General features: G+C 48.9%; 1 protein-coding gene across 3 annotated transcripts in view; it reads right to left on the bottom strand.

The window, feature by feature from the left end:
- Positions 1-550: 550 nt before the first annotated feature.
- The window catches only part of fat1a (FAT atypical cadherin 1a), a 67,703-nt gene continuing 56,765 nt past the window's right edge, over positions 551-11,488 (bottom strand). The window contains exons 22-29 of one of the 3 annotated variants that reach the window (XM_061244577.1): positions 9,592-10,060; positions 9,132-9,285; positions 7,553-7,663; positions 6,154-6,791; positions 5,591-5,728; positions 3,842-3,901; positions 3,190-3,225; positions 551-2,124 (exon numbers count right to left, since the gene is read on the bottom strand). In XM_061244577.1, the coding sequence (XP_061100561.1) occupies positions 1,502-2,124; positions 3,190-3,225; positions 3,842-3,901; positions 5,591-5,728; positions 6,154-6,791; positions 7,553-7,663; positions 9,132-9,285; positions 9,592-10,060 (2,229 nt within the window). In that variant the 3' untranslated portion in view covers positions 551-1,501. The remainder of the gene's footprint in view (positions 2,125-3,189; positions 3,226-3,841; positions 3,902-5,590; positions 5,729-6,153; positions 6,792-7,552; positions 7,664-9,131; positions 9,286-9,591; positions 10,061-11,488) is intronic. The other 2 variants (XM_061244578.1, XM_061244579.1) reach the window with 2 other exon arrangements.

The following is an 11,488-nucleotide window of genomic DNA, read 5'->3' as shown; positions in this document are numbered from 1 at the left end:
CCCCGCAGCCTCTACGGCAGGGCTTTGTTTTTCATGTTCCTTTTCCCCTGACCCAGCCTGCCACGCTTCACAGCGATGTGTAAATCACAGCTTTCACCGCAGCAGTAAAGAGAGCATTTTTACAGGCTCATTAAAGCATCAACTTCCTCTTTGAATATTCATTCAGAATTCAAACGTGGCAAATGTCTTTGGCAAAGCTGTCATTTTCACAGAATGAATCACTATGCTACAGCCACAACCCCACCCACCCAGAACTCTCCACTACTACTGTCACAACCCTCCCTCACGCAATCATCCCCTTAAAAGATAACTTCCCCACCACCTTGGACCTCTGAAGTTATGCTTTAAAGTGCTACTCACCACCACCCCATCATCCCACCCCAAAACACAGGTACACTCCCTTAAAAGTGCTACTGTAGATAGCACCTACGGCCCAAAGCACACTCCACCACCACCCACAAATTAAAGGCATTAACTGCAGTGACATGCAGAACATCTGCATCCTCATTTTACCTGCAGCACTGCTTAAAAATGAATAATACAACACCGCTTTTTATGAATAATTTATTGCCAATAGGAAAGCGTGAGCTAATGGCAGTATTCAATAAAAACCTTAACAAGACCACTCCGTCTCCCACACATACAGACACTTGGAAAAAAATAATAAATCACGTGTCCACGAATCAGTTCGCACTATAAATATATTGGGTCCCATTATCGTGGTGGAAAAATAAAAGGTTTAACGTTACAATTTACAAAAAAACAAATATAACGACAACACAAGAATACTCCGTCCCTCACTGGAGAACCCCCCCTCCCCCCTTTGAAATGAGCGACAGGACACTGGTATGTATACACATCTCATGTAGTCACACATGGACAAGTCACACTCCTTGAACAGGTTTTGGTTGCCATGGTGGTGATACAGTAAGGCTGATGTCACACGGTTAAAACATTAAAACTTGTGTCTTGAAAATAAAAAGCATAAAATTATCTACAAAAAAACCTAGTAAACCTCCAAATCAAAACTGTACATTAAAATTTACATTTAGAAAAAAATGAATGAGGATCTTTTATGTCATTATTATTATTTTTTTTAAATTAGTCTGTCTTGTTAGACCTACACAAGTACAGAAACAACCTTGAAATGTTTTGTTTTTGATGTCATCTTTTCCCATAATTGTACACTTTGTTTTTAGCAGTACCTTCAGAGTTTTTGTGCACGGTGACAGTCAACTCACAGCTACTTCAAACAATGGAGCAGTCGATGGGAGAGACCAGATTTTCCCAAGCACTGGGGTGGATCGGGCGAACAAAGCAGTCGGCATCCGCAGAGAAATCGGTGAGCAGAAAAATAAAGGAAGAAAATAAAAGCCCCAGCCTTCACAGAAAACCCCAGTCTCTCGGGCCATCGATAGCCTGGCTGACGGTCACCGCTAGTGTACCGCGCGCGCTAGCTCGGCAGGTAAAGGGTACAGGCACTTTCGTTTGGGATACAGTGTCAGACTTCCGTGTGCTGCTGGGCGTCCAGCGCCGGGATGGCGAGGTCCAGCCGGGGGAAGCGCTGGCCCTCGTCCCCGCTGTCGTAGTCGCTCATGGTGACCTCGGATTCCTCGCAGCAGGCCGACATGTCGGAGCAGGAGGCCGTGGACGTGTACAGGGACAGGGACATGTTGTCCACGGCGGGCGGCTCTACGAACTCCCGCCCGTACCCCGAGTAGCCCCCCCGGAGGTAGCCGGCCGCGTCCTGGGGCTCTGCGGAGTCCGGCGCATAGCGCCGGGGGTGCGCCGGCGAGTACTGGCCGGGGCGCTGTTGCTGTGGCGACGGGCGGCCGCGCCCGGAGGAGGGGCTAGCGGGCGGGGGCGTGCTCCTGGGGGGCTGCAGCGTGTCGTAGCGCTCGCCGTAGTCGGGCAGCGGGGGGAGCTCGTCGTGGGTGGGGAAGTCGTCGGGGGGTGGGGGGAAGTCGCTCTCGATGTCGTAGCCCCCCGGGTAGTAGTCGGTGTCTAGGACACTGGGGTCATTGTACAGAGTGCTGGGGGCTTCCACCACTTCGTACTGCGGATACTCCTGGATGCCAGGAAGCTGAACACTTGGCATCCAATCTGAGGTGTCCCAATGATAACCTGTCCAAAGGCAAATCAAACTATTACACACCCTGAATGTACTCCTGTTTTTCCCACTTCTTAAAGAAGCCAACAGGTTTATGAATAACTGGTTGTTTTAAAAAACCAAAAAACATGCAAGGTAATTGTCACACTGACACACAGTTGTATTAATATAATTAAAGCACAATACATTGGTTCATAAATGCACACTTCACAACACACACGGATTAGGAGATGTGAGGCTCAAAAATAGTGCCAGATCTAGTGAAAACTGCCCTGAGACTACATTGTAGAGCAGATTTGAGGATCCTATCTGGTGGAGAAAAGGTTTTTCAGAACTTCTTGGCAAAGACATCCTCCCCGCATGCACCATCAAACAGCGGCATGCGAAGCTGCTGTGAGCATGACCAGTGACTTCTACTCTCATTTATTGTCCTCTTTATTTCTTCTCTATTTTCCAACAAATGTGGAGCGCCCAATTGTAACTGAGCTGAGCTGAGCTCATGACTGCCGCCCATCTGTCAGTCTCCTCTGAAACAAGTCGTATCAAACCATGCTTCTTTTCACTCCGCAGTTCAGCAGTTAAGCAGTTAAGCTTGCGCAGTCACTGAGCTGGAGGAGAACACACTGGTGTTTGAATGACAGGGGAGGTCTCTGTATGGCAGTGAGACATGGACGTCTCACTGACTCAAATCCTTTCCTACCTGACAGTCGGCCAGCCACAAACGGCACAGCTTAGATCTGAGGCCACTGGGCCCCACGGGCACACTAGAACTGAGCAACCCAACGGGTTGGGTTAGACTCCACACCAAGCAAGGTGTTAGTGGATGTACTTCCTCTCCTGGTGACAGAACACTTCAGTGTGCAGCCACAGCAGTTCCTTTGCTGTGCCTGAACTACTTTTTAAGGCTTATTTTGTTATGCATGCTTTCTGTAGTCAGAACATCAAGGCAACCATAAGCTTGCCATGTATGTCAGGAGGGAAGAGGAATACATCAACACGTCAAGGAAACGGGATGAAAACCGAACAATGACAAAAAAAGCAAACCAAAACAAAACACCACAAACTCATGCAAAAGTCACCTCTGGAGTTCTTGGGCTCATGAGCGGAGAAAGACTCTTTAGACAGCAAAGAGGCAAGGAGGAGAGGAAGAAAACATTTCAAGTTTAGAGTCAGAAAACGAGCAAGTGTAAAAGAAGGCGAGACGATCCTCTACCTAAGACTAGTGACGTACAGTACTGCACTAAAGCAGTGATGGCAACATGAGGCTTCAAGGACCCCAAAATGGGTGGATCCAATTCGGCTACCAATGATTCACTGATTAGAATCATCTCATTTTGTTAGGGACAGACACATTTGATTGGTTCAGTTGGTCAGTTATTGACCTTGTGTAGCCTTTCACTTTATGGATTTTTGCATGGCCTCACTCTCCCATCAGTGCACTAGGGACAACAGATTTGCCATTTACTTAAACAGAGAATACAGAAAAATCACGTCTGATACATACTTTTACTTGTGCGTTTCTGCCAATTTTTTCTGTACTCCTCAGTGTGAAATTTTTTTTGAGTGCAATTTCAATCAAATATGCCATATAAGGCAAAGCTCTCTTGTAGAAAATCAGAAAAGTAAATGGCATTTTCTATGGCTTACTCAACCGCTTCAACTCTACAGGCGACGACACTACACACAGACCACAGACAGCTTTACTACTGGTATTAGGAAAAAAAAGAATACCTTCTTTTTCCACCGAGTCAACAACAGAATTGACAAGGTGTATAACAGTCACTATGGAGGCTTGCAAACAGCGGGGGGGAGGAGCAGATGAGAGAAATCTACCATTAGTACAGGAAGTCTCAGAGACAATATAATATATGCATGAACAACTGAAATTTAGAGGGCGGTATTCTTTTACACAATCTGTGCTTGCCACATGTTTGTGGTCGCCGATTGGGTGAGGCCGGGGTGGAGGGGCTGAGCGCCGTACTAAGTCGGTACTTGGGTATCTCGGTCGACCACACAACACAGGACTAGGGCAAGAACGGCACATGGAGGGGGTGGTTGTGCGAGGCAACACGGGGTCACAGCCACTGGAGATGCTTGAGATGGCAGCACTGACAGTGTGGAAGGAAGGATCGGGCAAAATTATCCAGGATAAAAAAAGAGTTTTCCAGGTCCAAAAAACCAACGTGGATGATTCCACCTGTGGTGTAATCGGGACACTCTGTGACAGGGTTTTGAGGGTGGGAGGAGGGGAGACCGGTTTGTGCAAAAATGTTAGTAGCGGTATAACCAAATAATACGTTTTAAGCTTCTGAAACAGACAGGGAGGTGCGATACTGCACTTATGACACGGGATTTGGGTAAGCACAGATGAAGGTAAAAAGTGATGGATGAAAATCAAAGTGAATCAATACGTAAATAAGGGCAGTCACTGCCCGAATGAGCCGGGATGTCAGATGGCGAATGAGCAGCGGGTATGGGAAGACCATCATATGCACTTTGTACCCATTTTTAATGTTCCACGTGGTCGTCTTCAAACATCCCGCCTTTGCTTGAGTCAGTTTGAAAATTGGAGCAGAAAAGAACACAAGAGAAAAAAAAAAAAAAAAAAAAAAAAAATTAAACTAATAAATCAAGAATTCTAAAAAATGAGGTCAAACTTGTTTTATCTATCCTCCCCACCACCTTTACATAACAGAGATTTCGTTTAATGACCAAATGCATAAAATTTTAAATTGCGTGAGAAAGCTCAACGCTTAATTTCATTGTTCCTCCCGCCCCCCATCCAAAGGAGACGTGTGGGGGCGGAAAGCAATGAACAGAAAAATGAAAACTTCTTTTTTTATGCCTGGAGAATCTTGGTGCCCGGTGTATCCACTCTCTTCTGTACCGATGATGGAGTCAGACTTACGGGCTGGCCCTAGTTAAACCCTGATTTGATCCATATGGGGGCTGTGGCACAGCATTGTGGGCCGGGGGCGGGAGGGGAGAGAAGAGAAGAAATCACCCACAGCCACCTTTCACACAATAACACTTTCTCTGAGCACCCGGCCACACGCGGGTGTGGGAGATATTATCACGCCAGCTGGCCCGGCTCAAACACGCCGCTGAAGAGAGAGGATGATTTCACGTTAAGAGACTCTATACTTCACTGTGGACAGGTCATCTTGGAGCACCGGTAATCGTTTCATTCGTTTAAAAAAAAAAAAAAGAAAAGCACTTAGGGGGCTGTTATTGGAAACAAAACCCAAGGAGAATTGGATTTGTACAGACTGGGCTAGAAATGACTGTTCGGTTCTAGTATTACTCTGTCCGCATCTGACTAAAATGCATTTAACTTCAACTCGTTAACTTCAGGCATTTAACTTCAAGACTTCGATCACATAAAAACACGTTCAATGCTAAACATTCGGTGAGCTATTGATGGCATGTTACATTAAATCCTAACATGTCCGAGGTGCATGTTAGCGGCTGGCAGCTTACCGTTATCGTCACATGACTCGGACTGGAAGGAGCTGAGAGACTGCACCTCCGACATGCTCCCACGGGTGTTGTAGGCGTGGCAGCCGATATCATCCATCCCTTTCTTTGCCAAGCAGGGGTCCAAATCCACTACTTTAGCTACGCACACGCAGGCACGCACACACAGACAAAGCATTCTACTTTAGTAAAGATTGCATGGCAAAGATATTCTATTCTCAAAATTTCTCATTGCGGAATCAAATAATTTAAAAAAATAAAAAATAAATTCTGCTTCATCTGGTCATTGTCATTTTTATTATTATTATTTTCATAACTGTAAAATTACTTACTACAAAGGATGGGCATTTTCAGTGCTCAAGTACCCAGGGGAGATTTCAACAGAGCATTCGAGTCCTCGAGCACTCCCCTAATTACTACTAGCATTATTATCATCAACGAGAATAATTACAGCCGCTATCATCAACATCTATTCAATGTGAACAGTAACTATGTTATTACTAATAATGCATCATCCTTGCGGGATCGCAGTCGCACGCAGCGGGGAGTGACGGAGGCCGGCTCACCGTCGTAGTCGTAGTCCCAGCTGGGCTTCTGGATGGAGTCGCTGTCGGAGACGGAGTTGGAGGGCGGCGGCGGGGGCAGGTTGGGGGCCACGCTGCACACGGCCACGGTCTTGCGGTGTCCGTGCACGGCGTCCGGGTTGAAGGTGCTGAACTCGGGGTGCTCGGGGATGGCCGAGCCCTCGAAGGAGTTGCGGTCCAGGTTGTTGCGCGAGTCGCTGGGGATGCTGGGGGTGTAGGAGATGGGCCGCACGGGCACCTGGGGCGGCACGTCGGAGTAGATGTTCTTGCTGAGCTTGGCGTCGAAGTAGGGCCGCTGCAGGAAGGCGTGGCCGGCGCCCGCGTGCTTGTCGTCGTCCCGGGGCCGGGCCTTCCCCCGCCGGCACGCGCGTTTGCGCAGCAGGACGAAGAGGAGGGTCAGGAGGAAGATGCTGGCCACGAACACCACGATGCCCACCACCTCCTCCAGGCTGATGTTCCAGGAGGTGGACACCAGGTCGGTGTGCACGTCCGCCCTCAGCTCGCAGTGGCCCCCGGTGAAGCCCAGGGAGCAGTTGCAGTGGAAGGAGCCGTAGCTGTTCTCACACTGCCCGCCGTTGGAGCACGGGTTCTGCACGCACTCGTCCACGTCCACCAGGCACCTGGGCGGGGTCGCTCACGTTAAAAACTATCATACCTGGGTCAAATACGTTATTGCTCTGGATTCATATACCTTCTGGTCCTCATCGTTGACTCAACTGCTCCAGGCAAAACAACTGACCACAGAAAAGTATTTGAATCCAAAACAACTGAGCATGTGACCCAGGTCTGTAATGTATACATTATTACTCCATCTTACTGAATTATCTGCTGTGATGCTAAATGTGTAACATTTCCCCTCTGTGTGTTCCATTTAGCCTTGTTCCAACTCAAAATCAATAAAAAAGAAAAACTCATCCAGGTGGTCCTTTAACCTCCCCTGGCCCAGCCGAATGGCCCGTTTCTCACAGAAACATTCTTGTTTCCATTTACAAAATGGTCTATGGGCTGCCTTGTAAACTTTTGAATTCACTGCTGGAAAGCCTTATTAAATTAATTTAGGAGATGGTTTTATCTGGAGGCTTATAAGAGAAACACAGTGAGAGACTATGGGTGCATTCGACTGTGGCTATATCACGAAGGCTTTCATTTTACAATTATTTAATAGAATACCATTTTAAAAATATATTTGTCATCACACTATATTTCAAAACTTGGTCTTACTTTTGACTTTGTGCTTTTGTTTAGAAAGTTTGCAAATAGATTATAATTTTACAGGTTTACATGTCACATCTGGACACTTTTCAAAGCACCATGAGCCCCGCGATCAGACCATTTAACCACGTTTGTTAAGGTCAAACGAGCACCGCCTCGGGATTGGTACCTGTCTCCTTGGAAACCCGGCTCGCACTCGCACACGGGCCCGTCCAGGCTGTCGATGCAGCGGCCGCTGTTCTTACAGGGGTTGTCTCTGCAGTACGGGCCCAGCTGACACCTGGGGAAGGAGGGCGAGCGTCACTCTGTGAACACCTGCCCTGGCTCTGTGAACAACTGGCTCAGTGAACACCTGTCCTGGCTCTGTGAATACTGCGCTCTGTGAACACCTGTCCTGGCTCTGTGAACACCTGGCTCTGTGAACACCTGTCCTGGCTCTGTGAACACCTGTCCTGGCTCTGCGAACACCTGGCTCAGTGGAAACCTGGCTCTGCGAACACCTGGCTCTGCGAACACCTGGCCCTGTGGAAACCTCACTCTGTGAACACCTGGCTCAGTGGAAACCTTGCTCTGTGAACACCTGGCTCAGTGGAAACCTTGCTCTGTGAACACCTGGCTCAGTGGAAACCTCGCTCTGTGAACACCTGGCTCAGTGGAAACCTCGCTCTGTGAACACCTGGCTCTGCGAACACCTGGCTCTGCGAACACCTGGCTCTGTGAACACCTGGCTCTGTGAACACCTGGCTCTGTGAACACCTGGCTCAGTGGAAACCTTGCTCTGTGAACACCTGGCTCAGTGGAAACCTTGCTCTGTGAACACCTGGCTCAGTGGAAACCTTGCTCTGTGAACACCTGGCTCTGTGAACACCTCTCTACTTCACTCGCTCGCAAACACAGTGGGCCAGCACTCGCCATCTCCTCATATTTTTTATTCTTAACCTAATCTACCCAGTCTTCTTCAATTATTCCTAATCAGTGAATGATCATACAGCATTTTTACCTTGTGTTGCGTACATATTGACATGTTTTATTTTTTTATTTTATACATACTGTGCTATGCCTACGTTCCCCCTGGGGATAAATAAGGGTATTTGATCCCTTTTATGCCTGCAATTCAGCACTGTAGGCTAATCAAAGCAAACAATTCCACTCATCACTCCTAATAGACTATCAGGCACATTTGTGAAAGATGTTAGATCACCAATACAGCCACCTTACGTATTAAAACAAAAGGCAGACAACATCTGCTCCTTCAAACACACCGTATGCGCCTATACTCACTTTAATAACAACAATTACTGTACACCATTAAAGCTTGCTAGACAGTCTGCTGCCACAACATCCACTCAAACTACAAAGACTATTGCAACCAGCTTTGAAAGTGATTATAAGACAGCCATCTCAGTTATACAGTGGATTGGTTTAAGCATATACAAGGAAGGTATGCTACCAGATGACAGATCAGACAGATTTTATAAACAGCAGTTGTGCTTCTCAAGGTCACTGCTATGCCATCCACACAGGCACACAGCTGGGCCACTGCAGCTGAAGCCACTTTTATAGGTTTATTATATTTAATGGACCCATTCAAAGCGTTTGCTTTTATGAGGCATTATTAGAGGTTAGGGTTGTTTCCTTGTTCTGTAACTAAATGAGTGTAAGGAGTTACGGCCGTTTTAAGTAATATCCAGCAGCCTGGATGGGGTTTGGGGAGGGTGGGGGTGGAGGGGGTAGACGGGGTGATGTACCTCTGGCCAGAGTACTGTCCCCTGCACTGGCAGTAGAAGTCGTCTCCACGCGGGACGCAGGTCCCACCGTAGAGGCAGGGGTTGGAGGTGCAGGGGCTGACGCCGATTTCACAGTGCGTTCCCATGAACGAGGCGCTGCACTTACAGAAGTAGCCTGCAGAGACATCAACCAATCAAGCTCACTTACAAAAATATATGTAAATTAAATTCTGAAAAGCATCCTTTTCAGTCTCAAGAGTGCCATATGGCACCAATCAAAATGACTGCACTACTATTGTTTTGAACTGCTATTAAAACCCTACAAAATTCTTAACTCTTAACTTTCTCAATTCCCTTGGGATTTGAGTGCAGCCACTTCATACTGGACTGAAAGGATTAAACCCAGGTTTCCTTGACACCTCTCCGTTTGTAGAGTAACACAGAGCACACGATGCTTTAGCGGCTCCCCGGCCGGCCGTACCTCCGTTGGGCAGCGAGGAGCAGGTCCCTCCGTTGGTGCAGGGGTTGCTGGAGCAGCCTTCGCGGGGGGGCAGGGAGCAGCCGGGGGCGGTGTCCACCAGGTCGTCCAGCAGGGCGTGGCCGCGGGCGGGGTCCTGGGCGGCCAGCGGGAGCTCCAGGCCGTTGAGCACGATGGCGGCCACGCAGCCGCGCAGCCCGGAGCTGACAGGCAGGCTGCGGCCGTGCCGGGAGCCGTGCAGGCGCGCGTGGCCCCCGAAGAACACGCTGTTGTCCAGGTTCAGGGTCCGCAGCGTGCCCGGGGCCGTGCCCGACGCCGTGTGCACCCGGTCCAGCACCAGCTTGGCGTAGTTCCCGTCCACCTCCAGCGAGACCGAGTGCCACTCGCCGTCGTTCACCTGGGTGCTGTGCACCGAGACGATGCCCGGCCCACTGCCGCAGTCAAACTTATACTGCAGCCGGCCGTTCACGATCTGCCGGGAGGAGAGGGGGTTACACACTACTGTGTGCTCAAGATGGAGACTGGCCAGTATGACTATTTGTACTGCCAATATGGCAAATTAAATTTGAGAAAGAGTGAGAGTCAGAGAGAGAGAGTGAGAGAAAGAGTCAGAGTGAATGAGTGAGAGAGATAAAGAGTGAGAGAGAGTGAGAAAGAGAAAGAGTGAAAGAGTGAGAGAGTCAGAGAGAGAGAGAGAGAGAGAGAGGGAGAGAGAGATTCAGAGAGAGTGAGTGAGTCACACACACTCGTGCGGGAAGTGTGGGACAGGAAGGCCCCGGTCGATGACACGCGGTGCCCAGGCACTGCTCCGGTACAATCCCAGCTTGATTAATAGAGCGGTTTCCCACGACAGCGGCTCTTCTGCAGCCGAATGGCGTTTGTTTTTGAAACGATCTCTCGCCCTTAAAGGCTCTGACGAACTCGGAATTGATCCGTTTAGATGAACGCAGAGGGGGCTGCTCGCCCAAGCGCTTTAGTGACAGCGTGGTGACAGATTATTCAATCGCTCGTTCCAGTGGAAAGAGCGAAAAATAAATTAAGAGAGAGCCCGGGCTCGGTGTTTACAGGGCACGTCTTAGGGACGTAAACTCAAAGAGCCTGCATTGCTTTCACTGAAAACAAGAGGCGTGGTGTGTAAACGGGTCACAGCCATCCAATTAAGGGAGAATCACGAAAGACCCGCGTGGTAATTACAGGGGGGAGGTGAAGCCGGCAGACATGGCTGTCAGAAGTCCTCAACACCTTCACATTAGAGCAGGAGCTGAATCTGGAGCGGTTTTTTGTGATCAGAGCTGAATAAGTACAGAAACTGCAGAGGCAAACATACAAGTTATTTATATCTCAAGAAGCTACATTCTGTATTCAGTGCTAGCTTACGAGAAAACCTTCAATTCCCCTTCATGAGGCTCAGACACATTACATGCCAAAAAGGTGCAATTAATGTGTGGCCCTGAATGAGGCTCATTAGCTAGCGCGTGCAGAGATGTGGGCAGAGCACCAGACGTAGAAGCTTGACTCTGGAGGCCTCTGACGGAATCCCAGCAGCCTCCGAATCCGAACGCGATATAAACGTCTGGCAGCGCGGGCAGGATGTAAAACTTTAAGATGGATGGCCGCATCCGCTGAGCTCGTAAATACTGCAGTGCGACACCCCGTCCGGATGTTTCCGCCTGCTGCTCAAGTCTGGCTCTCCGGGCTCCAACACGGAGCACCTCCCGGGATGAGGGGCGGGGGGAGGAGGAGGAGGAGAAGTACGTGGCTGCAATTCCGCGTCTGTTTGATCTAACCCCGTATAGCAGTGCTTCCCAACCCTGGCTTCAGGAGATCTACCATCCGGTACGTTCTCACTCCAACACTAATGTGGTGTGACTCTACTCATTAGCAGCTCAGAGGTCTCTGG

The sequence above is a fragment of the Conger conger genome, chromosome 6 (assembly GCF_963514075.1).
Source record: "Conger conger chromosome 6, fConCon1.1, whole genome shotgun sequence".
NCBI lineage: Eukaryota > Metazoa > Chordata > Actinopteri > Anguilliformes > Congridae > Conger > Conger conger.
This window is presented reverse-complemented; position numbering and strand designations above follow the sequence as displayed.